General features: G+C 41.4%; 1 protein-coding gene across 1 annotated transcript; it reads left to right on the top strand.

The window, feature by feature from the left end:
- The first annotated feature begins 15,667 nt into the window (after nucleotides 1-15,667).
- On the top strand, nucleotides 15,668-17,317 carry LOC133899383 (protein OXIDATIVE STRESS 3 LIKE 4-like). Its single transcript, XM_062340374.1, has 2 exons — nucleotides 15,668-16,224; nucleotides 16,620-17,317. The coding sequence occupies exons 1-2, from the start codon at nucleotides 15,899-15,901 to the stop codon at nucleotides 17,062-17,064; spliced, it is 771 nt and encodes a 256-aa protein (XP_062196358.1). The 5' UTR covers nucleotides 15,668-15,898; the 3' UTR covers nucleotides 17,065-17,317.
- Nucleotides 17,318-27,936: the final 10,619 nt, after the last annotated feature.

The raw sequence follows: 27,936 nt of genomic DNA, 5'->3' as shown, positions 1-27,936 counted from the left end.
AGGGCTGTTAAATAGTTGCCGTCAAGACCCACGAGAGAGAAAAAGAGGAAGGGCTTGAGTTGTGTGGGGCCCAGCTTTATTACTCCCGTCGCCTTTGACAGTTTGGCCACGTAAAAGCTACAATGGTCTAAATAAAACAGAACTTACTGTTCCTTTCTGTCCTAAATACTTATCAGTTTAAAAAAGTTTTGATTAATTTTTTAAATTTTGATTAATAATAGCTTTCAAAATATTTAGATTGGAAACCTTAAAATCATATGTATAGATTTATCTTGAAAAATATTTTCATAATATAATATTACAAATTTAATGGATTTTATAAGTGTATTCTAATATAAATAGTAGTCAAAGCTATATATTAGAGACCGTGTTTTATTTAAAATGACATGTATTTATAATCAGAGAGAGTAACTCTAAATTTTAATCATCTAAAAAAATCAAATTTTAGTCCAGCTAAAAAATCCCAGATTTAATGATTGGAGCGGTGGTATATATTTCCTAAAAATATGGTATGGTTGATTATCATAGGCATTCTTAACGCTCAGCGATTGCAAAGTAGGGGAGAGTTCAAATTTTATTTTTTCGAAGTCGATTGTTAGTAGAATAGAGGTGGATGCGAAATAAAATCGTCTACAATGATCTATAATAGTAGTAAGCATGGAACCATTCAAATTAATTTTTGTCCAAGGTTACCAACATGTAGATTAGATTTCCCGCCAAAAAAACACGTAGATTAGATAGACTCTTTTGTAAAAAAAATGGACATGTATAGAATTTTGCATGTTCGCATGCAGGCAGGCACGAACATTGTCAAACCTCACGCATTGCATTTTTTCCTACTGCCCGGCACGTGCTGGTGGCTGTGGCCGTCGAGAACCAAGCAATTTCCCTGTGTGAGAGAAACAATACTAGGCTAGGCAATGGTAGTGCGAGGAAGAATAACATAGAGGAAGCAAGAAAAAAAAAGCGGCATGTATTGCATTCGTCGCATTGGCATGCGTTGTACTGGGTTTAAAAAAAGTTGTCACTGGTAAAAAAGGAATATGATCCACTGACGATTTCAAATTAACGTGAACCGTTGGATTTAAAGCGGATGGATCATATCTGATACTTGGAAGTCAAAGAAGATTTCTATCCGTACAAAAGAGATGGAGGTGGAGTGGAAACAGGAAAAGCGCAGTGGTAGAGTAGCTTGGAAGTAGCAGCATGGACGCAGGCACGCAGCATCAATTCGCACAACTTGGATGCAGTTAGTTGCAGCAGGCGCCACCGGGGGGTAGAGTAGGGTGTGAATAAAGCAAATCAAATGGGAAAGAAGAAGAAGAAAAACATCAATGCAAGCAAAGCAAGGGCTAGTACAAGAGCCTTGAGGTGAATAATGTTGCTTGCACTCCTGCAGGGGACCCTGCTGGTCTGGTCTTGGCGATTGATCATGAGTTCCTCTCCCCCCTCTCTCTCTCTCTCTCTCTCTTGATATATATAGACTCGTCTTAGATTCATAGTTGATCTTATTATAATTAAAATATATACTTCTTTATAGGTAAAATATATAATTTTTTAAGATATATATATATATATATATATATATATATATATATATTAAACACCCATTAGAGAAGTATATACATCCGAGAGTAAAGAAAATGCTCCATATATATAAAAAACATGGATGGTTCGAAATAATTTGTGCAGTCAGCATTATGCTATGGCCTAGCTGGAGGGATGGAGTCCTATCTCTTTTCTCTATCTTTCTTGGCTCCCATATTTTTTTCAATTTCGGTAGGCTTAGATGGATTGACATTGACTGGGAGTTCGACTACGATGAGTAGGATTTGCGTAAACGAAAACGTCTCGCCGAATAGAGAGAGACACGCTGGTGATGCAAAACGCCAACAAATCCACTCAGTGATTGGTAGTGTTTGAAAAACTAAGACGTACGCATCATTAGCTCGTCCAGCGCGCCAAGATATCGATTTAGAAATTAAGGTGTCTCCCAGTCACAGCTATTTTTATCAACGCTCTATATATGACTAGATGATTTCAAATTTCAGCTACTAAGGCTGCTTGCAATGAAATGCATATATGACCTTTTCCATTTTCTTTCTTCTCTGAAGAAAATGACGATGGATTCGTTTGGATAAATAATAATGCCCTCCAATTATGAAAGAAATACAGATGTTGCCACTGGCTTGGATGAGAAGGGGAGGGAGAAGCGGACCAGATCTCCTACCCGACCGGGCCGGCCCACCGCAAGTTCGAGTTAGTTGGCACCAACAACGGCTGATGACGACACATGGGGTCTGCTGGCTTCCAATGGCTTTGTTAACATTTCTAATGCCCTATTTAATTACGTTTGCTTTGGGCACGACACCCTTTTGCATGCATTCTTCATCAATTCACATTTACTATGATTTATAAATAGTATTTCCTACGCTTCAATCCTATGCCGGAGAGGTTAGAGATTTTTTTTTTTGATTCCGGTGGGCTCTTCGGGCTTTGAGAAGCTTCTCGAAAGGGAGGTAGGTCAGGCGGAGGAGGCATACAGAGGTGACGCCACCAACCGCGGGTGGCAAAGTACCGTTGATGGACTAGTTTCAGGGCGGAGGCGTAACACGACGGGGGTAGCAGTCACGGATTCAGTAGCGGGGACGCCGCTAAAGACGATTGTAGGTAGGCAGGAGGCGGGAGAGCGTGTGCCAACATGAAGGAGAAGAGAGAGAGGGCGTTGAGCGGGAGGTTAAAGAAAGAGATATGGGTGTCATCCGACGGCTGGCCTTCATCGACTGATAATTTCTTAAAAATCAGTCACATGATTTTTAGCACCTCCCTATGTGGTCATAAAAATATGGGCCATATCTCTGTGTACTCATACATAGCACATTACTGGTCTGCCTCTGGGTGTGCTCCCAATTAAATCTGCCAACAAAAAGTAGCTAGCAAGTGCCCACATATGCCTACATCGTGCATGCTCCACACGCTATATTGAAGAAGCCTTTTATTTCACACTCGCTAGCTGTCTTTGTTTACAATTTTGCTCAGTTTAAGAGTTTATTAAGCAGTTTCAGTAATAGTGTGTGTCATGAACACCCAGTTTAGCATATAGTTTATGAGTTGATGAAGACGAAACAGAAGGTGGTGGGACAGTCAGTCGTCTCATGGGAACCATGTGGGCCACGGGCATACGTCTTGATCATGGGTGATGGTTGCGCGATGCTTCATGCTTGTTTGTTTGTCGATCTTTCCATGAAAGCGAGGATCCAATGCTCATGCACGTAAACTTTAACAAAAATTGACTGGATTTGGTGGGTTAAAGCATAATCATACGTAATCTAGTACTAGCACACACGATATATCTTTGTCCAAAAAGCTAATTCGTGCGTCGCTGCGTGTTTGAAACGGCAAACTTTACACACAGAGACCGGGAACGCATGCATTTTATACCTGTACAATGTGATCGGAACAAGGGCTGAAGCAAACACTGTGCGTTTATCAGCGCATGCATGGCGCCTAGCTATCGTTTACCTGCTGCCTCTTTTGTTCACACTGAACTGATGCTGTGTACCACGCATTTAGGATGTACCGGAATCACTGACAGGCAGCTGAAGAACGGTGGGCGAGCTTGCGCGTCTCTTAAACGGTACAAGCAGTAGTTGCTTAAAGTATGATTATATTTAAGCAGTAGTTCTTTAGAAATGTAGTTAACAGGTTAGCATGTTAACGGGATAAAAATAATGAGATAGTTGGATTTTGTTTAAATTCAAATTGAATTAAAATAAGAATATCACATAAAATGATAAAAATGCATACAAATAGAGCATTACAAAGGAACTTATTTTTTCATCATATAACCTAGGGCTAGAAATAATTTTAGAAATTATTTCATCACATAAGAAGAATATTAATGATTTTTCCCAGATTTTTGGAATCTATTTGAGCACTAACAATGGTTAGAAGTTATAAAAGTAGTTTTTTTTGGAGAATTTTAGTTTAAAATATACAAAGGATTTTTGGATGAATCTAATTAAAATGGGTTATACATGGATTATGGAACAAGTACAAAAAGTTTTAAATTTTTTGAAGTAACACAAGACCACCGTTTTAAAGTAGAGAGAAGACGAAATTTAATAAACGCGGTATTGTTCATGACGTTGACTGGGCTGGTTGTATTCGTATGGTCAGCGCTGAATATGATACTGTTTATTATAGGTATCTAAGTGTCGAATACAGTTGATATTCGGCATCTCGGGTGTCGAAAATGGTAAATAGTATCATATTTGGTATTTGATGTGTCGAATATGTCATTGTTCATCATTTTCGGTAAATAAGGTACCGAATACGTATGCTAAATTTATAAATACGATAATATGTTATCTATTTCGGTAAATACGGTCGAGTATGCTGTCTATTTTTGAATTTTTGCCGGGAAACATGTGTACTGTGCAGCCATGTACGTTTTGGTTTATGAGGCGTGCACCTTTCCAGCGTGGAGACAAGATATATGCACGGCTTGCCTTTCGGGAAAACTTGAAAAAGCGAGGGTAACGCAGAACTTTTCTCTGCAAATCACAGCGCGATGGGACTGCTTGTCTTGCACGGGGCGCAGTGCCGGTACTGAACTACTGATCTCTCCCAAACGATCGGCGACCCAATTCGCAACAATTACTGGGTCGAAGCAAACACCAGATGGTGGTCGAGGTCTCGATCGCGCGGGTTCTTTGCTTGCACTGCACAGTCTGCCACTCTGCTCTGCATACATGCATGCAGTGCCTTGTCGGGCGTTCATGGACGTCCCCAGCGCGGTGGAGCATACTGAATTGCTGATGCATGAGTGACAGGGTAGAGGAAATCAAACGCACATGCAGGAAAGGGACGAAGGGTTGGCATTTGTATATGCAGGAAAATTACGCATTGGATCCAAAAATATACGCCAAGGGCATGCTTCCAACTGTTTTTTTTATATGGAACAACCCTGCACAGTAGCGGTTAGCTACTTTGCAGGTCTAAAGTCTGTATTTTTTAAGATGTGGCTCCTCGTTAGCTTCAAAAATAGAGGTCGAACGTCAAAATCAGACTCTGTATGTAAAAGTTATGGCTGTTTTTACTGAATACTGCACGAATTAGATACAAACTTTTTCATACGAAATCGAATGGAGACAAACTTTATATTAACGTTATAGAACTTGACGAGATGTACAACTTTGTAGTTGATAACCTTTTCATTTAGGATCATTTAGATGTGCAAATAGTTATTTAAATGTTCGATAAGAAGATATCAAAAAGATTAATTTTGCTATTATACTCAAAAACGAATGAGAGGTGAGATTGTTAGAGATGTCACACGCGCGGAGCTTCTGATCAAGTTCGAGTCCTGGAACTTGCGTGAAAAAATAGCGAGTGAGCAGTTATCGGTACTCGAGCTTTTGATCAAGGGTGGGTGAGCAGTAATCGATCGGGTGATCACGTGAAAAAAAATATTTTTTCTTCTTTTTTCGACCACAAACATGTTGAATCGGAGACCGACAATCACCGCTGGCTAAAGTCTTTAGCCGGCAGTGATAATCGACTATCACTGTCGGTTGAAACCTTCAGTCGGCAATGATAATCTTTTCACTGTCGGTTCCCGAATCAATAATAATAATCAAAGACTATCGTTACCTGTTGCACACTGTCAACTTAAAACTAATAGTAAATAGGGTTTTAAAACCCAAACAGTATTAAAAGTTTCTTCGGTTGTGCGGTAGTGCGGTCCTAGCCGAACGCCGAACGCCCAGCCATGCTTGTCTGGTCTTGGTCACATGGACTTCACGACAGGGCCTGCTCGCTCTTGGTAGGCCGCGAGAAAGTTTGAATTCGGCCTGGTCGACCCCATGGTCCAACAGGCTGGGCTCAGAAAAGGCTTCACTGACGATATGAGGGACGGCCCGCTAGTCCGTGATTCCTGCGTCGTTCTCGCGCATCATGTGGCCTTGGTTTCACAACATGGCAGGTCCGTCTTTTTTTCTTGCCAAAAAGAAAATGGCAAGTTCGTCAAGGGAAGCAAAAGTGAAACCTTGTAGATTGCAGTAGGGCCTTCGGATAAACTAGCGCTGTTTAGATGGGTCATACCTACTGGACTATCTTGAGATCTGTCACGGTAGGTACGATTCAATTATGGCACGCTCGTTTTTAATCAAGTCGGGCTGCCGTTTAATTTTTTCTAATTTTTTTGAGTTTTTCTATTTTTTAATGTTTTCTAATTTTTCATATATTAGCGAGTTAACAGGTCAAAAAATACCATCGAACCTATCATGCTATGGACCGACACGATACAACTCGATCTTAAATGAATCATGTCTGGATTGAAGGCTCGACATGGTCCATTTAACTAACAGATCTAACCGGATCATACCTAAACGGACTGTATCCTGCCGGACAGTCCAGCATTGGGATAAACTGCCCAAAGAATGTCCCAGCGCAGTCCCAACAGCAAATCAGCATGGGCAACATGAGTTGGAACGGATTCTCCAAGCAAGCATCTGCAACACTAACACATGGATAATCGGATACCTATTTTTTCCATCCTTGTCATGATTTGGATTGCCTACGTGAGTGCCAGATCCTTAAGACACCAACCCGGCAAAGTCAAAGGCTCAAGCCACAAAAGTGCGGCAAAGTCATAGTGGCCATCTTGCTGCCTCAGTGGCAACTGAATAACGGAGGCCTCTGTCTCTTGTCCACTCACTCGATCTTCGTTCAAACAAGGATTCCTAACGGACCCACTTAAAATTAATCGGGGTATAACAATGATCGAGGCTTTATAACTTTACGAAAAAAAAATCTAAATTACTAAAGTTCATTGAAAAAACAAGAATTTTAGTGGATGCATATACCCTCACTGGCCTCTCCTGGTTCCGCCCCTGGCCACACCAAGAAGCACAGGCCAATCGAAGCCACGCAATCCGCCAAATATCCCAACCAACCACCCAGTGATCGATCCAGCCAAGAGAGTGGAGACCAACTGCAGAAAGGCTCTGGGGGCAAGGGAGCTTTCGTCCATGGCTGGTGAGTGGATTAATGGCGATGATGAGGTGATTGGAAGCGAGAGATTAGACAAGAATATCCAAATGTTCCAGGAGCAGCAGCCGAAGAGATTCCATGGCTCCATCGGCTCGACGGGGACCGTGGCCATGTGACAGCAACTGGACAAGGGCGATATCGAAGCCTGATCCTCCTGCCCTGTGATCCGAAGCAGTGGCAGCCAAAGCGCGCATCAGGTCCCGTCCTCTTTCGCGAGGCAAATTCCCACTCGTTTCTCCCGGATTCGCGCTCGCATTTGGGGATTTTGGTGGGAGAGATTGGTAGATTCTGCACCACTCGACTCCTTTGACCGTTTATCCCCTGCAGTTTTTGTGGGTTGGGTGGTGACCAGTGATTTGTCACGCCCACTCAATCACAGCAGCCATACCGATGGGACGAGTATTTCTTTAGAATAAATTTTAAAAATCTATAAATATTTTGATACAGGTTAAAAAACTACAACTTCGAGTGATAATTTTAAAAATCTATAACTATTTTGATACACATTGTAAAAAATTACAATTTTCTTACATTAAATCTACCTATCATCCTCTAGCAACAGATATGTCTAAGTTTAATCCTCCTATTACATTACATGTTATAAATGATAACAGGTGAACTCACGGTAAAAAAGATATAATTTTTTACAACATGTATCAAAATAATTATATATTTTTAAAATAGACACCATAAATTGTTGTTTTTCGTAATATATATCAAAATTTATAGATTTTAAAATTTACTCATTTATTTGGAATTCAAAAAACTTTTCCCCGTCGTGTCAAAAAGATAGCATCTCACCTGCAAGACTGGTGGTTTGAGATTGCCAGGGCCACACCTAAAGTAGCTATAAGAGAATTCAATGTGCTATGATTTATATTTGGTGGAATATCTGAAAAGAGTCAAATCGATGTATCTTTCAAAACAACACAAAATATCTAGAAGAAATTACAACTTTGGCTGTCGATGACATCAAGCAGAAGCGTCGAGCGTTGGCTATGGGACGTGAGTTAGTTTGTAATTTTTCTTGCTCTGGTTGCTTTTCTTGGCTCCGTTTCAGACGGCACTTCTTGTAAGTCTATTTCTTTTGACTCTACCTCCGAATTGAATTAAGGCAGAATTCCTGCCAATTTTCGCCAAAAAAAAAAGATGGGAGTAGTTGCGAAGGCACAATGTACCTGCAAAAAATCCGGATCTTCAGATGAGATGGGTGATGTCCAAGAACAAGCGGCAAGCGACCGATGTCCCTTCTGCAACGCCATTGAAGACCAGGCGCATCTCCTCCTCAGCTGCCGCCACGCCCGTCAAGTATGGGAAACTGCTGGAGGCGGAGACGTCTCCCAAGTAGCCTCCCTCAGCGACATCTGGACCACCCAACATCTCCGGCAATCACCGCGAGCAAGGGAGCGCGACGCCGCCATCACAGCAGTGCTCTGGAGTACCTGCAAGAACAGGAACAACAAAGTCTTCCGCGAGCCCGTCTGGAGTACAGAGCAAACCATCCTTAATGCAGCTGCCGATGTTATGCTTTGGCAATGCTCAGGTCGACCTCTGTCTGTCCCTTCGGTAGAGTTCCTAAAAAAAAGAAACCAAGACGAGCCCAAAGCTGGCATTTCATCCATCCTGTGAACTGTGAATCTGTGAAAGATGGGAAGACTGGAAGAGACGAGCTGGCCTGTATTTCTTGGCTGCATGCATCTTGAACCGCAGGCGAATTGCAAGACAAGATGGACGAAGATTTCGCATGGCATCCGGCGCGATAAGAGGTGCAGATTGGAGTTAAGTGGGGGACAAAACTACCGGATGGACCATTACCTATGAAACAACTCTGTGGAGACTTCAACTTGGAAAAAATGAAATAAAATATTACTGAGTCCATACAAGATCATTTCTCCTTTTTTAATGCTAGAAATAAGGGACGCGCTTAAGTTTCGAAGCCAAAAGTAAGCATCTTGCTATATAGTAGGTATACTTCGGATCGCGCTTAAAATAACGCAGGAATTTTTTAGACTGACAGGAGATAACATGGTGATGATTAGTGATAACAATTCAGCAGAGTAACTTTTTCTGTTGGAGTGTCAGCAACACTACTGCCAAATGAAGCAACAGACACCACAAGAATCCTCTCGATTGGACACAGGCTAGAAAGTCTGTGATAGTGTGCCTTTCAAACAGCCAAACCTAACCATTATCGATCACCCATCCCTTTGTTAATTCTGGTTTTCACGAATCATGATCCTTGACCCAAATCTAGCCAACCCACAAGGACAGGAATTCCTTTAGTTTCTCTCGATCGACAGCTCCACTGAGCACAACAATATTATAAACACAAGATGCTCAGAATATCTCTTTCATTGATCAACACAAGAAAAAGTAAAGTAGGGTAAGTTTACAACCACACTTAACCTTTCTTTACCATGTTAGCGTTTTGACTTGTATATATGTAATGCACCGTACTTTGCGTTCCGACCTCATCCTATCCATCCTAGAGATCAAGATCAATCCAAGCTAAGCATACACCTACATCTGTAATGTCTACATCTACCAATGGGAATTGGAAAATCACAATGTTGAGCAAATAATTGGGTTTTTCTTGATTTTTCATCACCATTGGACACGCATTACTGAATATTCACTACATTATTAAACGTACGACGTCTTAACATCGACGTGGTCTCCAATACACAACTTTAATAAAATTAATAAATTTAGTGTATTATGAAAGATATTTTTCATGATAAATGTTGGGGCAATCAGGTTTGTGAGTACTGATCCAACCCCAACTCTAGAACGCCGACGAGGATACTACTGATGACCGAAAGTAAGGAGAACGAGTTCGCTTTGCAAAATCTCCAACGCAGCACACAAGGCATAATGCAGATAAAATAATCCAGGATAAGATTCTCATCAGATTTCCCACACATTAGGCAGCATCTAACATGCATGCATGGCTAATTGCATTTGACCAGGAAAGGACTAGGTTGATTGCAGGGGCGAAGCCAGGATTTGAGGTTGAGGGGGACAAGCCAGTGAAGGATTTGAGGTTGGGGGGGGGGGGACAAGCCAGTGAAGCCTATGACCAAATGGCTTGTGTAGTTGTGTGGGCTGGGCTTAGGGGGGTTCCAAAATCGGATGGGGGGGGGCCCGGCCCACCCCGGCCCCCCCTGTAGCTTCGCCCCTGGTTGATTGGGAGGTTGGACCAAGACATCAACAAAAGATAACAGTAGCCAGCTCGATTGGGTCAAGCTAGGTACATACTCTCTCCATCTCAAAATAGATGATATTTTAGAGTTAAACACAAGTATTCATATCAAAGTTAAAATGACTATTTTACTCTTTTTTAATACCATTAATTGCATGGAAAATAAGACTTATATCGGGAAGGAAGCTACATAATAGAGGTGTAAGATGAAAAAACTTAGGCTAAAGTTACCTCAAAATTATAGAACATCATATATTTTAAATATTGTAGAAAAAGCTAAAATATCACCTATTTTGAGACAGAAGAACAGTACTCAAATGCATATGTACGAGGGTTAGTGCTTGGTTATTATCTCTATCCATCCATGTCTCCTAGTCAAATTATAAAAAGCCAAAAGCCAATCTGGAACCATGCACTGTGCCAGTCAAAGATAGCAGGTTAATTAATTTTTGACCACTCTATCAAATGAAAACTTCTCAAATAACATCCACCCGAATTGCTATGCTAAAATATCACATGGGCCCCATAAAAACACTCTTGTTTGCCACTTTGAGCCCTTTTCTACCGCCACCTGCCATTTTTATTTTTTTACCCTTGCCGACGTGGAATCTTACAGGAAATATCCTCTCTCTCTCTCTCTCTCTCTCTCTCTCTCTCTCTCTCTCTCTCTCTCTCTCTCTCTAAGTTCCCCCTCACATCTGCGACCAACTTCGGGACGATGTGCCCCAGGCGGCACCCGACGACGAAGTCAATGAGCTCCTTGCCGAACTCATTGGCGCTTGAGGGCGGAGGCAAGATATGGTGTAGCACGACAACCACCATGAGGAAGAAGCACATGGAGACAATCAATGGCTAGAAGAAGGAGACTACAACGCCGAGCTTGGGCCCAACGGTGGACCTAATCAAACCTCGTTGGTGACATTCACGACGATGAATTGGCCGACCGAGGGCAACAACAGAATCGACACATGATGAGGAACTCGTTTGGGTGGGTCTCGGTTGACGGGCTCAATTGGAGCTCAGCTGACGGGGTGCACCATGGTGCGGTGGCGCACGGCCCACGCTGCCGACGGTCCAGGGCCGAGGTAGCGTGCACAAAAGCATGCCAGACACAAAGGTGAAGCTCACTGTGGCTTTGAATCGGAAGAAGATGCTGGAACACAGTAGCGCGTTGGTGAAGTGGCAGAGAGGCTCGTCGACACCAGGGAAGAAGATAGGTGCAGAGCTTGATTTGACTGAAAGACAATGGTATTTACCTAGGAATCATCCAGAGAAGACCGTAGCGACCTTCCTCAATGCTTCTCTTGGCTCTACCCTAGTGGATATGTGCTCGACGGTTCAAGATTTGGCGGTGGCAGTGTGGAGATCGGTCGTATGGTGTGAGGATCGGTGATGTCATAAAAGAGGGGTTGAATTATGACACTTAAAACTTAATTAGCTCTAAAAACTTCACAAGATAAACATATATCAAATTCTATCTAAATATGCTCTAGGTTTATCTAGTATGTCTACTCTACCACTCAAAAAAGTTTTGCAATATATAGCCAATCCTAGCAAACTACTCTAGGAAGATAAATATGCAAAGGTAGATAGTAAGTATGTAAATGCGGAAACGTAAATAAGGTAGAGAGAGCAAAGTCAGCACAAGAGATTTTTATCTCATGGTATCGATAACATAAACGTCACCTCTAGTTCATGTTGGAGCTCTACAAAGGATATACTCCCAGTCGGCACTCGGTCACGACTCTTGAGCCACCAAGCCACCAAGGCAAGGCCTCAAGCTGGATGAGCCAACAAGGCAAGATCTCATCACTAACCTCTCTTCCGATCACTTGCCATTGTGATCACTTCGCAGCTTGAGCCACAAAAGTAAGGGTCTCCGCGTCCCTGCACAATCGCCTTGCCGCTGCTCCACACTAAGTCAGAGGGTTAACAAGCTTACCGGCGAGTCATCAAGACTCCAAGGTCTCGGCATACCTCTTGGTACAAGTTAGGATCGCTCCTTGATCCCCTCTCAAAGTTTCGGCACCTAGCTACAGCTCTCTTTAGGCCTGTAAGCACTAATCACTCTCTAATCTTTTGCTTAATCGCATTGGATGATCACTTTAAATACTTTGGTGGCTTGAATGTCTTCTCAAGTGTCTATAAGATTTTCTAGACTCCAACAGCATATCACACATTCAAATAACCAAGTAGAGGGGTATTTGTAGCCTCAAACATGCGGACTAGCCGTTGCTCCAACGGCTCATAGAAACTGTGAACATCGGATGATACAGTGATAATAGTAGTACAAGTACCGAATCATCTAGTGAGTACAGCAGAAGAAACTAGCCACTGGAACCCACTCAAACTCATCTGTGAACACCGAATTATCCTGTGATAACTCACTGATACCGGACACATGCACCAGATCATCCTATGTGCATATGTTATTTTCGGAGCCCTCTACAAATAATAGTCTAATGTGTTTATTTTGTGAATACTGGATCATTCTATGATGACGCACTGAACATCGAACACATACACCAGATCATCATATGTGCATTTGTTCATTTTGAAGCCATCTGCAAATAATAGTTCGGTGTGTTCATTTTGTGAACAACAGATCATCCGGTGAGGTAAAAACTCCGCTTCAAACTTTTTGTGAACATCGGACTGTTTTTCATTGTTTTCACTAGATTATCCAGTGTAGCACCAGACTAATTTTGATGTGAGCACCAGATTATCCGGTCAGGCAAATTTCAGCCGAACATCGCTATGTATTTTGGGTATAACTTTTCGCTCCAAAATTCGATTTGATGATCTTAGGCTCTATAGAAAGCTTGTGAAGAGCTCTACAAGATCATATAGAAATCTATACCATTTGATCACATCAAAAATCATAAAACAAGTCTAATTCATTTCTCTCTTTGTTTCGGTTTTGATAACTTCTCTTTTGATGCATCCATAAGACCTATTAAAATATATACTTGATAAACATGTTAATCACATTGACTATATTATCATTAATCACTAAAATTACATACATACTATAAAGATACTTACTACAATTTTTCTAAGGACATGTTCACTACACACGGTGCTAGACTGAGAGATAAGATGTGAGACAGAAATGAGAGAGAGGGTAGAATGGGCATTTTCTATTAGATACCAAGTCACCAAAGGTAAAAATAAATAAAAAATAACAGGTGACGGTGAAAAAAGGTTTAAAGTGACAAACAAAAATGTTTTGTAGGGCATATGTGGTATTTTAGCATAACAGCTCAGGTGAGTGATATTTGGAAAGTTGTCATCCGATAGAGTGGAAAAAAACTAATTAACCTTAGCTAGATGTTTCTTAAACTAGTATATACACTTAATCAGCTCCGCCAAAGTTTACTTTGAACTTTTTTAGGGCATGTTTACTTTGAACTTCACGTATCCATTGGAAAGGGATAATGGGTGGTAGCAGTATAATCCTTTTTATTTTGGTGAGATAGCACTTACAAAAATACAAGCAACAAACAACTGACCGATTTTTAATCCGAGCAAATAACGTTCGGTCACTCCATGAAATGAAAAGGGCCAATCCTGTGACCGTAGCACTGAAACATTTATTTCCTTTGCAAGTGTAACACAGGACTCTTTTGATGGCTGACACTAGTACTCAGTAAAAATATTTTAAAAGTCAAAATTTATGTATTTTAACTAAGATTTAATTAAATTATATGAATATCCAGTGTATAAAAATTATACAACTAAATTTATAATTTAAAATAATCTCACATTATATAGGTTTTGTAGTTATAAATGATATGTGTAGTAAGAAAATCTTAATCAAAATTTAACTTCGAAAACGGAGCAACAAACTACGCCTTCTATTCCCTCCAGTAAAAAATGCATGATATTTTTGACTTTTCATGGTCTTCAACGTGTAACTTTGGCCACTATTTTTTATTAGATATTAAATATAGTTATAATATCTAATTAAAAATATAATATTATAAAGTATTTTTCAAGATAAATCTATACATATGATTTTTATGTTTTTAAATTAAATATTTTAAAAACTATTGATGATCAAAATTTTAAAAGTTTAATCGAATTTTAGTCAAAACATCTAGTATTTATGATCGGAGGAAATATTTCTAAATGGACAGAGTAATAGACTAGTACTATCTCTGTTTCAGTTCACTTGTTACTATCTTTTACTGTAACGTATTTAACCGTGCATTTTTTTAAAAGAATTTATAGATAAAAACTTTTATATTATTAGATTTATTATGAAACAAATTTTACTCGTATGGTATATTTTCAAGTATTTGTAAATCTTCTTTGAAAAAACAATTGGTTAAATTTACTATAATAAAAATAGTGATAATTAAACTGAAACGATGAGAGTAGCATACAGTAACAAACCAAATTTGACTTCCAAACTAAACAAACGCCACGCAAACAAAACTAAAACCGCTTCACTCGCTTTGTAACCTGTGAGGCCGTGCCTAATACCGCTTTGCTAGTTTTGGAGCAATACCGGGGCAGCAGCGGCATCGTCTGGAAAACCTGTCCGCCCGTCTCGTACTCTCCTGTTAGTGTTACCGTTTATATACCAACAGCCGAACGGAAAGCGATCGCTCGACCGCGTACTAATCCCACTCCCGTTCGCCGCCGCCACCGCATACACTTCTGCAGCACCACCGGTCCACGGCCACAAGCGAGAAGACCAGCCACGTCACACGCACGAGGTGTCTGTATACGGTCTGACCTATACGGTACGCCGTATTTGTATCCGTGTGCCCACGAGTAGAGAAAGAAATACTGTAGAATACAGGTGTATAGGGCCGGTTTGACGGAGTTTTAGCTCAAAAATTCTCGTAGAGCTAGATATTTTTAACTCTAAAAATTAAATACGCTAAAGATGTTTGTGTGAATTATTTTTTAATTACCACTAAAGATATTTATGAAGTGATTTTATTTCTATTTAAATTTAAAATTAGAGATTTAAATTACTTTATCTTAGACTATAAGTCTGAGATATAACATTGAGCTAAAAGTTAGAGCTCTGTCAAACTCCATATAAGATCTAACATTTGTAAGACAAAATTAAGTGATTTAAATTTCTATTTTTATTTTAAAAATAAAAATAAATAGCTTATTTAAATATTTTGAATGTATAATAGCTTTAGCTCCACAAATATACGAAGCGGGAGCTCTGAGCCGTAGCCCGACCCGGTCTACCTCGCTGTTCTTGTGCGGCTGGGCCGCGACCACGAGCGGCAGGGTTGTGTCAAACCAGCTCGTCGCGCCACCACAGGGGCCCCACGCGTCAGCCACCGCGGGGCCGACGGAGACCGGCTACCTCATCCACCGCACGCAGCAGCGTCAGGCGCGCACGGCCTCGTGGACCAGGTGCACTGCCCCACGCCACCCCATCTCTCTCTCTCTCTCTAGAATTCGCCTTGATAGTCAGGTTCAGCTCCTTAATCCTGACACCTTCCTTTCCCCTTCCCATCTCTCTCTCTCTCTTGCTCACACCAAGATTTCTTGTCCTCACCCAGCCTGTTCGCTTCGCTGTTGCTCTGGTTCTTCCTCCCGCGATCGATCCGGGCGTCGGAGTCGTAGGTTTTGCGGAACCCTGGCGGGTTGATTGACTGACCATATATGTCCACGGCGGTGGCGGCAGGGATGCCACCGCGGCATGGCGGCTTCCGGGGGTCACAGAAGGGGAAGGGGAAGGGAGATTCCGAGGAGAGGAATATTAATGGGTTCTATGTAGAAGAGGAGGAGGAGGAGGCGCTGTCGGAGAGCTCGTCGATCGGGGCGGCGTCGTCGGACAGCTCGTCGATCGGGGAGAACTCGGCGTCGGAGAAGGAAGAAGAGGACGGGGATGAGGTGGAGAGCAAGGTGAAGGCGGCGGCGGAGGTGGAGGGCCTGGAGATGGTGGGGTTGGGGACGCTCGATTCCTTGGAGGATGTCCTTCCCATCAAGTAAGCCTAGTAATCTCTTGTTGCTTTTTGTGAGCTTCCTGCATGTGTGATTTTGTTGTCTTGAAGCTTCTCTCTCCGATCTCGGTAGTACAAATGGTCACTGCAAAGTTGCTGTGGGATTAGAAATGTTCTTTTCGACAAAAAAAAAAATCCGATTTTTAGTGGTTACTGTTCTTCCGGTGGAACTATCGAGCTTTAGATCGCAGCAATGGATTTGTGGGGGGGGGGGGGGGGGGGACGTGTCTTCTCCGTCCTCGTTAGTACCAACTATGGTCAAAGGTAGCATCTTGTTGTTACTATACTCAAATCTTTTTGTTCTCGTGAGCTCACGATGTAGTCTAGACCAAATTCCTCTGCAAGAACTCTGAACTGACCAGATCTCTGATGAACCGCAGGAGGGGACTGTCCAACTACTACGCCGGCAAGTCCAAGTCCTTCACGAGCCTGGCCGAGGCCGCGGCGACGGCGGCCGCCAAGGAGATCGCCAAGCCGGAGAACCCCTTCAACAAGCGCCGCCGCGTGCTGGCCGCCTGGTCTCGGCGGCGGGCCTCGTGCAGCGCGCTGGCCACCACCTACCTGCCCCCGCTCCTCGCCCTCGACCACACCGTCGTGGAGGAGGACGACGAGGAGGGGGCGGACCGCTCCGATGACGAAGACGACAGCAACGGCGGCGCCGGCACGAGCAGGAGCCGGCGGCCGCCCACCTTCCCTCCCCCCAGGCTCAGCGTGCACACCACCCAGATGATGAGGAACCCGAACGCGAGCTCGTTTAGATCCCCCAGGTCATTCTCCATGACTGATCTCCAAAATGCAAGCTACTATAACTTAGCTGAAAATTAGGCTGCTGCTGCTGCTTCTCCTCTCTCTTGATCTTTAGGTGCGAGAGATGTTGTTACTGCTCCTGCCACTACTATATAATCAAGATATATATAACAAACCCCCATTTCTTGTGTTTATTACCGGCTGCCTGCCTGTGGATGATCCTGGATCTTGATTCTTGGCATGAACATTTCTATGAACCATCAAGACAAATGTAAAGCAAGCAACTTGTCATAACGAGAAACTAGGAAATACGACAAATATGACTTGTTTATCTGTGATGACTTATTGATAAGACTGTAGTTTTAGTTTGATGAGTTTTGGATTATATGGGCATGTCTCTATATTGCAAATATAATCATGTCTGATCAAAGATGAAAAAGGAGATAGAGTTTGTTTTGTCTATGGGTCTAGGGAGATTGTATTCATCAGATGGTATGGTGCGTAGGAAATTTTATACAACAGATAGTTTGATGCTCAGAGATGGTGCACATTGGAGCCTTTTGTATATTGAGGCAAAACTTGCACTGTGCACTAGATGATCCGATGTTCAGGGAATATAAAGACCGGAGTATTTTTTAAAAAGATATGTTTTTAGTGCTAGATGGAGTTTGACCCATCGGATGGTCTCTGAACACTGGAACATTTTCTACAAAGGCATGCTTTTGGTGCCAGATAGAGTTCGATCTATCGGATGATCCAGCGATAAAGCTCAGTACACATTGGATATTTTTTCCAGAGAAGTCTATTTTTGAGCCAGAGAGAAGATGCATATCCAATAGTCTGACGATGAGCAGAGTGAATATTAGAGGGTACACCAAATCATTTATCAGAGGTTATAGAATGGGGTCTGATGCAGATGTATTCACTGAATAATTCGGTGTTAGGTTTGGTACACGTAGGAGGCTTCATCGGAGGGTTTTCTAGAAGTTTTTCAACGGAGAAATCACTGCACACATCAGATGATCCGATGTTTATAGATGGGTACACACTAGAATATTCGATGTTCCTGATTTTCTTAAGATGTGTTATTTCTGCAGAGTATTCGATTTAGACTAATTGTAGGTGGAGTTATATGTTGTTGAACATGCATATTTGTTTGTCTCATGATGTGTAAGTGATGAATGCAACTTGATGGTAGATGGCGGGATGATCGGAGCTAAGCGGGTGTGTGATAGCTCAAAATCCTTAATCTTATCATTAAGCATTCATGAGCATCATTAGCATTATAATTGAAGTTTTGAGCAAATAATTAATTCAATAGAAGTTGATTTTTTGATAAATTTAATGGAAAGTGATGCGTTACGAAAAAAACTCACAAATATGCTATGCAACATAGGGTTTGAAATAATTTCAAAAATTATTCTATGGCATGTAAAGAATATTAGTGATTTTTTAAAAAAAATTAGGATTCAAATTGAGGCCTTAAAAATTAAAGTTAGTTTTAAAAGTTGCAAATTTAGCGAATTTTTATTTAATTTTGGATCCGGCTTTTTTTTGGCTAAAACACTTAAAATATTTTGCACATAAATTATAGTTTTAAAAAAATGTCCCACAATTTTTGGGCCACAGAAACACCTATTTTTGGATAAGTGGAGTTGAGGGGAGATATTTTTGCATATTGGTTACTATTCACACGAGATCTCTTCATCATCCCCTCCCTCTATGCCTCTCTGTCTCTATCGAGCCACGTCGTTGGTGGTCACTGGTTTTATTGACTTTCGCGGGCAGCGTTAGGTTGCCGGGCACGAGCTGCTTCGTGAGAGATTGACCATTGCTCTCTGTTCTTGCATGTCTCTCTCTTTATCAACCCTCTCTCGCACTCTCTGCTCATTCTCTCACCCGGCCGAGTAGCATAGAGCACACGCTCGGTCGAGGAGCACAGAGCACATGCACGCACGCCGTCGCCCAAATTCGCCATGCTCGCTACCAATCTAGCCAGGCTCGAGCCTCGTTGAGCACGGAGGAGGGATCCAGGACCTTCTTGGTGCGGTTCTTCGTGCGAATTCATCTCTTCCTCGTCGGATTTGAGCTCCCCGCACCATCTTCCTCTTCTCCGATGGTTTCCTCCACCACCCTATCGTCGACACGCCACCACACTGCCGCTCTGGCCCAACTCAGAGCTCGGTAAGATTCCCTGAGCTCATCTCTCCCTTTCGTGCGCATAAATTGGTACTTGGGCCATCGCTGGCGCGCATGTCCACGTAAGCCACTCGCCACCGCCGCCTCAGCGCATGTCGCCGGTCAAGCCGTAGCTGGGCCCATTGGCAACTAGGCACGCCGTTGCGTCCACATGTTCATGTAGATTCTGTAGGTGTCCTCGGTCGGGCCGATTAGGTCGTCGTTCGCCACCGGTGAGCTAGACCGAGCCTCCAGTGTCCAGTTGCCACCTGGTGCATGTCGTTGGCCGCTTTTCGCTCATTGTCGACCGCCACGGGTGACACCAACGTGCTCCTCGCATCGTGCTGGTACTAGGGGTGTTCTCGATTGGTTGGTTTCTGCCGTCGCTCGTTGTCGACGAGGGCCAGCTAAGCCGCCGTCGTTGTGCGCCATCGCCTTGGGTCAATTTTGACCCGAGTCAAATAAGCCCAGGCCCACAATCAGCGACTCTGGTTAGCCAGCCGCTGGTACAAAAAGGATTAGGGTCATTTAATAATCTGATTATTTAGAAAATGATGAAATTAATTTATTGTTGCATTGTAAATTCAGCTAAAAACTTGTAAAATGCATAGAAAATTAAATATAGCTTCAAAAATTGTGAAACCAAATTTGTTATCTTTGTTTATTCATTCTCTACATGTTAAAAAAAAAATACTAGGATCCATGAAATATGTGTTGATATTTCTTTGATTAATAAAATGTGTTTAAGCTTCATTAAATATAATGATTTGTAAATCTTATTAATTGATGCCCTATTCATTAAAATAAATCACACTCATGTTAAGTATAAATTAAATTTCTATTTTGGTATAAGCTTTGAGCTAAGCTTAATTAATCCAGGAAAATATTAAATGATTAACGATAATCTAAATTTAAGGAAATCCTTATTGATTTAAACTCATGTCATGAAGCATTGCATCTCCACTATTGTCATATACTGTGGAGTCTCTTTATTGTATGTTATCATACTCATTGCGATACACTGTCATTTTTATTTAGAAACTGATGATTCAGAGTGTCGCGTGGTTAAAATCACAAACAAACAAGCGGAGTTCTGTAAGTGTTACGCAGGAAGCACTAGACAAGTATCTATCATATTTCTCCTATATTTTGGTAAATTACTGGTCAATTTGTTAGATTTTGCTATATGTCGTATATGCTTGTGATGATAAGTCGATGTCAGGAATCGTGTAGATCCTATTTATTGTATAACACCTACCTTGATGAAGTTATTAATCCTGATCCTTATAACTTGGGTATTTTCATGACATAGCTCAACTTAAAAGTAATACGGTAATTGCTTAGCCTTGTATAAGCCCTTGATAGAAGTCGAGCGATGGATGTCACTGTCGTTCGCAAGTTACAGGAATTTCAACTATAATTAGAAAGGAATGATAAGTTGGGATGGTGAGTTGGAAAAGTTGAGGCGAGATGTGAGCGGGTGCTAAGGGCAGTTCGGGAGAGGAGAGCCGGGTGCTATAGACCGCTTGCATCGTTTAAGCACCGATCGTTGGTGTCGTTGGCTTAAGCATTTTTCGTACTTTTACATGTCGATCTAATGGTAAGATAAACCGATTATCGTATGTCATGTTGACACTTGACTTATGACCCTATGACGCGAAGAAAAAGTATGAGGAGATGCAAGGTGGCGAGGAGCCAGAGGTGTTCGAGACATGCTCGCGGTAACCCTGGTGCTATAGAGGCATGTGCAAGTGGGTAGTGCCATGTAAGGAGCCATCCAAACAATATTATAATTAATCATTAAATCAATCATTTACTTAATCATGACTTTAATGATTAATCAGAATATCGTTCCGGTAGTCCTGGCACGGGTTTTGTGTCTAAGATCGGAACACATGCATTTTCAACATGTAGCGAAAGCTAAAACTATAAACAACAAAAGGAGGATAGAGCCATTTGCTCTTAGGCTCCATCACAAAAGTACGACCTCAGAGTAGTTGACTACTCGTGCTCGTCACCACCCTCAGCGGGCGTGAAATAGCCAACGACCAGCTCCTCCTGGCCGTTAGCACCTGAAAGAGCAGTACGAGTACGAAGGTACTCGCAAGACTTAATCCATATTGGATACTTATAGATAACCCAACTCCAAAATTTTTGAATTGAGATGTTAGCAAGAATACAACCACATGGTTAAGTAAATTTTGATAATATTTTTCAACTTTTACGACTTTTACGATAGTACCTAGCAAATTGCCCCTAAAAGGAACCATAGTAATAATATATATAAAGAAACATCTCAACCCAACTATCACCTCAAACCAAGCTAAAAAATCTACGACTATTGTAAATGGATAAAAGCATGTTTATGACCAAGAGCGTGGTATATCAAAATATTTTTACATCCTGCAGGGGTATAACTTTACCCATAAGACTCGAAGACCCTACGGCTTGAGTGACCACATAGGTCAACCTAAGGGGATATTCGTGCTAACATTTTTTAATAAACCCTAATCATTTGAATCAGGCGTCACTCGATACGGAGCCCACTTAAGTTAACTCCTGGAGCAACCTCAAGTGTCTCTTACAAGCTCACCCTCTTACACCGTCAATATGCGAGCTCAAATGATCACAGCTATAGAGGTATTCGGCTTATCTTACTATTAAATCGACATATGGTTAGTATAGTAAGTGCTAGAGCCAACTGTAACACCGATTGGTGCTTAAGCGACGCAAGCGGTCTACGGTGTCTAGATTCCTCTCCCAACCTACCTCGGGGAACTCCACATCGAGGTAGAAGAAACACCCCTAACACCTCACACATCTCGTCTCATCCTCACTACTCAACTAACCAACACCATCAACCCAATATTGTTATCAATGTGACAGTAATTAAAGTCTGTAGCTCGTGAACGGAGTTGAACCACCGCTCGACTTCTACCAAAGAATCTATACATGACTAAGTATTTTAGTTAAATTTTAAACTAGACCATCATCAAGTTAAACCCTGGTTACAAAGAGATAGATTATCAATAACTCAAGACGGGGTATAATGCATCGACATAGGTTTTACCCATATAAGACCTGACGTCGACTCAACAATATGCATAACATATATAAAGCATATTTTTATCACATTATACACATATGATCCAAATTAATGGGAGAAACATACTTAGATGCATACCTTGCTGCTCAGGAGCCTATCTTATGCTATCCACACAGAATTCACAGAACCCGCGTGACTCAGTGTCACCTTCGACCACACCCGCGTCACGCTCTGGATCCTCGTTCATTAAAGAAAAACACATGCAATGATGAGTATGAATGAGGTACAATAATATGCTACAATATGCATAACAATAAGCTAAAAGTGCAAGATATGCGAAATAATAGCAAACTTTGCGATCCAAACGACTTTAGGAAGCTAATAGGAGGCCGGAGACTCTGAGTCGAACTCGTAACATCCAGGTTGTACTCCGGACGGGGTTTTTTGGTTAGCCATTTTGAATTAACTCAGAAGGTCCAGACTGAGTCTGGAACCTCTGGGTTAGGTTAGAATGTCCGGGTGAAGCTCCGAGCGAGGGTTCTCTGTTAAATCTAAATCAAATTAACCTAGATCCTTCAAGTTTAACCTGGATTATCCAGGTTAGGCAGACTTGCACTTCTCGATGATCTTCCTCGGTCGATTCGACTCGCATGTTAAATCTATCCTATATAAACATACATATACATTGTACAAAGGGCTCTAGACTCAACTTGCACCCTAAACTTTAACGATTCTTTAGCACAAATCATCGGGGTTTTCACTAGGCTACTCAGACCATCCGGGTTCTACAGAGAGGTTACTTCGAGGGGAAAACTCGGTCGATTTTGTTTGCAAGCCTCTCCAAACCAAAGGAAAATATGTTTGAGATAGTTCATAAAGTCTAGAACTCACTCACCAACCTAGCAACATGATTTCCAGCACAATCTCGTCCAAATCCTCTCTTTTTCTTCAAATCTCAAGAACTCAAGAACTACGCAAACTTAGCTCCAAACTCGAAATCGACCCACCAATTCACGCAATCTTGCCGATTGAAGTCCAAGAGACTTACCCATAGTGCTTGTGGAGGTTGGTAAGCACTAGGTGATGAAGGAAACGAAGAAATCACCTGGGAAGAGGAGTCCAACCGCGGTTCCTCGTGCTTCAAGCAAAAACACCAAGAACGTCAAGAACAACTCGAATCTTCTGGGAAAACACAAATGAATTGGGTGGATGGAAAGCTTATGAGCTAGTGATCATGTGAATACCACATGTATACCTCGATTCAACTTCTAGAGGAAGAAAGAGAGAGAGCTTGAGAGAGGGAGGAGCTCTTCTCCTTGGCCAGTTGGAAATGGGAGGGAGAGAGAGAGCACGGTGGAAGTGAGAGAGAGAGGGGGAGTTGGTAGGGCTGCTGCTCCAAGAGGTTGGCCACCCATGTGGGCCCCACATGCTAGAGAAAGAAACATGTTTTAACTGTGAATTCAATTCTTTCTCTCCCGAATTTCCTTCTCTCATCCAACTGAATTAAAGTCAAGTGCTTTAATACTTCGAAATAGAATTACTCAAAATTAAACCTAATGCTTATGAAGCATGATTAGGCTTAATTACGTAATTATAGCTTTGGGACGTGACATTTCGGGTATGAGAAAGGTTGTCTCAGGGGCCAAGAGGTTGGACCCGAGTCGTGTGGGTAAAGATGTGCCTCTATATGGTGTAAGATCAATTCGAATTGCCACGCTCTTAGTCCTGAGCATGGTTGAGTGTTATTGGACATCAGTCATAAAGTTTTGTTCAGTTTGGGAAAAAGGAAGGGAAAGTATGTGGGTTTCTAGGAGAAGCATGGGCTGATACTTATTTAAGATGAGAAAGATTACTTTATTGAAGAGTTGCTTATTGTCAGTAAAGGCTAGTCGTTCATATCTGTATGCTGGTTAAAGTACTTTTCATTGAGTCAACTTAACTTTGTGACTATTCCTTGCTATTCAACTTAATGCATTATCCTTATAGTCAGGAATATATATACTCATATTGTGTAAGTCCTGCGAGTACCTTCGTATTCAGGGTGCTGTACTTAAGTTGATGGAGGTAACGACGAACTCGTATATGAGTACTTTTATCCTGCTCACGCGAGAGATCCCCATGAGTAGAGATCGAATATCTAAGTTAGTCCCGCTGGTGCCTTATGGGCAATAGTGCCGCTGGTCTTTTGTTTTACTAATATCTTTTCGCTACGTTTAAAAACTCTGTTACTAAGTAGACACTGTACTCGTAACAAAGTTTATAATAAAAGCTAAAACTTTTGTACTTTGTTCATATCTTATGATGAAACAATGTTGTAAATGGTATATACTGTGATCTTAAGCTTTGTTGAGCATATATCGGGACTACCGAAATTTCTTCCAATTTAATCAACTTAATTATTGATTAACCCAGGTGTAACTTGGTCAGGTCTGACAGGGTGCTTGGTGCCGGACGATCAAGAAGGTCAAGCGGAGTCAAGGGTGAGTCTAGCTGTGCACATGGAGGTCAAACAACGTATGGAAGGAAGGATGAAGACGTCATTGTGATAAAGTTAAACGAATGGGATGCTAGTACAAGTGACAAGCCTTGCCGGTGGTTAAGATTGCAAGACGGCATACATGTGTCGATATTGGTATGCATACTTGGGGTCAAGCAACAGTGGGTCACGCTTTGAGAAACATGCAAGGCGGTTTCACGGTTTATCCTTAAAACTATGTAGGGATGCGGTGCATGTGGTATCACCGCGAAGCAAACGTCGAGGCAAAGCTAAGCCGTGAAGGTGTCACGGCCGTTCGATGGACAGAGCAAAAAATTAACCAAAATGCCCCGGTAGTAGGTAGGAGATCATTGTAAGCAAGGGGTATTTTTAGAATAAGGAAACTTAAGGGTTAAGGCATCTCCCTAGGCCTCTAAATAGAGGGGTTGTGAGGATCAGTGATGTCCTAAGAGTGGTAGTGAATTAGGACACTTACAAAACTAACTAAATTGGCTCTAAAATTTTCACAAGATAAACCTATCTTAATTTCTATCTAAATGTGCTCTAAATTTATCTAGTGTGTCTACTCTACCGTTCAAAAAAGATTGTAACATATCTAGGAAAGTAAATTGCAATAATATAAATATGGAAGCATAAATAAGGTACAAAGAACAAACTCGATACGAGTGATTTTTATCCAGTGGTATCGATGACATAAATGTCACTCATAGTCCATGTTAGAGCTTCACTAGAGATATGCTTCCGGTCGGCACCTGGTCATGACTATTGAGCCATCAAGGTATCAAGGCAAGACCTCAAGCTGGTGAGCCGCCAAGCCACGTGTCTTGTCGTCGCTCTACATCAAGTCGAAGGGTCAACAAGCTTAAGCAACTTCGGCTCAAGTTACCAGTGAGTCACCAAGACTCTAAGGCATCAGCGTACCACTTGGTACAAGTTAGGATCATTTCTTCCCTTCTTCAAGTTGCAACATCTAGCTACAACTCACTCTGGGCCTATATCTAATCTTGTGCTTAATCGTCTGGGATGATCACTTTAATCACTTTAGTGGCTTGGATGTCTTCTCAAGTGTATATGGGTTTCTCTGGACAGCCACACATTCAAATGACTGAGTGGACGGGTATTTATAGCCTAAACTCGCGCACTAGCTGTTAATCCAACTGCTCAAAAAAGTTGTTAACACCGGATTATTTGGTGACAATAGAAGTATAATCACTGAATAATCCGGTGAGTACACCATCACTAACTAGCCGTTAGATTCCACTCAAAGTCATCCTGAACACCGTATACTCCGGCAAGTTCTTTAACTTCATCACCGGACCTTTCTGTGAGCCAACTTCAGTCAAATCGCACCACTTCTTCTATGTGTAAAACACTCTAGTGCAAGCCTCCAATTCACTTACTCTTCACACCATAACATCTGGTGATTTAAGCTTCAATCTTCAACTTCTGACATATTCTCTGCAAGAAATTCTCCGATGATGATGCTTCGGCGTACACAATACATTCACGGGATCATCCGGACATATGATCTCCATTCTTCAACACTTGGAATCGCCTCTGCAAGAATTGCTCTGGTGCTTGATACCTCTCACCGGACTATGCAGTTAGTGCACAGCTCGTGAACTTTTCCTAAGAATACTTTGATGTGTATCTTTTTCACCAACACCAGGCTATTCGGTGAGGGCTTTTCTCTTGGGACTTCTCCAATTCAATCAAATTTTGCGGCTATGGTGGTTTTTTTATGTATTGTATCCATGAGATCTACTAAAATATATACTTTACAAACATATTAGTCTTATTGACTATGTTATTATTAATCATCAAAATCACAAACATGCCCTAAAGATGTTCCGCTACATTCTCTCTAAGGGCATGTTCGTTGCAATTTTCACAATTTTGGTGATTGATGATAACACAACCAAAGCAAGTGAAAAATAACAAATCATACCAATTATAAATAGTACAAGGCCATACCACATTGCTTGGATGTATATTCTTACCACTTAGTCCCTTTTTATTATGGCTTCCTCTTTCTCTATTGTCACTATCTCACTTGAACGACCCATGCAAGAGTTTCTCCATTTGCATGCTCTTGATGCAAAATGTAGATAAGTCACCCTTTGTAAATCTTGGGCTTCTCCCCTTTGTGAGTCTTGGCATCCCTAGGCATATTCTTTCTCCGCTAGGTATGCCTCTTAATCATCTTGTTTTTTCTTTGGTCGTCAAACTTCTCCCCATTTATCAACAATCTCAAAAAGTACTACAAATACATATTGAACTCGAGGAAGAGTGCTAAGTACATGGGAGAGAGCTTCATAAATCATGATCTAATAAAATAATACCAATTGAAAAGATACCACTTGTAGGGATAAAATTTTAAGAATATGATACCAATTAAAATAAAAGCACATGGATCATAAATCGTGAAACTCACATAATATGATTCAAACTCCCTATATATGTGTGCATATATATGATAAGAGGGAGACATATGCATAACTAGACAATATGTCAAGATAGAAGTTTAAGCCGTATTATGTATGGAGGTAGCTTAAATAAACAAATGAATTAATAATGATACCAATTGAATCCTTTGAACATTGCATACCTTTAGGGACCTATTGTCACTCCATGAGACTACAAAAGATATTACTTGAAACACATGTTAGTCTCAAAATTACAACATATAGGATATGCTCCTCTTAAATGTGTGCATACAAATGTTGAATACTTGTGAGATAGGCACTTATCATTGATATCAATAGGGAATTTACCCTATAAATAACTCATGGCACATAAATGATATCAAATGTAAGACTAGTGCCATGAAAGAAATCTACCACTAATAAACCATATAGGTTGCTCATGGGTTAGAGGGAAGCACAAATAATATACCATATGAAAACCAACACTAGGTATTGCAATAAATTAAAATAAGTATAAGCAATCATAGACAAGTCAAAGTAACTAGATACAATACAAAATGCATGAACAAGAATCTAACTACTGTCACCTCTTTTACCTTTGGATGAAGGATGTTGGGTATATGATAATGATGATCTTCATTAATGCATCTAAACTTATACACTTGACTTCTTTGCTTGAATCTTTATCTTATTTTGTGTGCTAAGTCTCCAATTCCCCCGAGCCAACCATTGGGCTTCAAGTCTTCTTTGAAACTCAAACCGATTGGGGCCCCTTCATATTGATGATGATTTTTTTGCACCCA

Source organism: Phragmites australis, chromosome 18 (genome assembly GCF_958298935.1).
Source record: "Phragmites australis chromosome 18, lpPhrAust1.1, whole genome shotgun sequence".
Lineage (NCBI taxonomy): Eukaryota > Viridiplantae > Streptophyta > Magnoliopsida > Poales > Poaceae > Phragmites > Phragmites australis.
The sequence above is the reverse complement of the archived record's forward strand: the minus strand, read 5'-3'. Positions and strand labels throughout refer to the sequence as shown.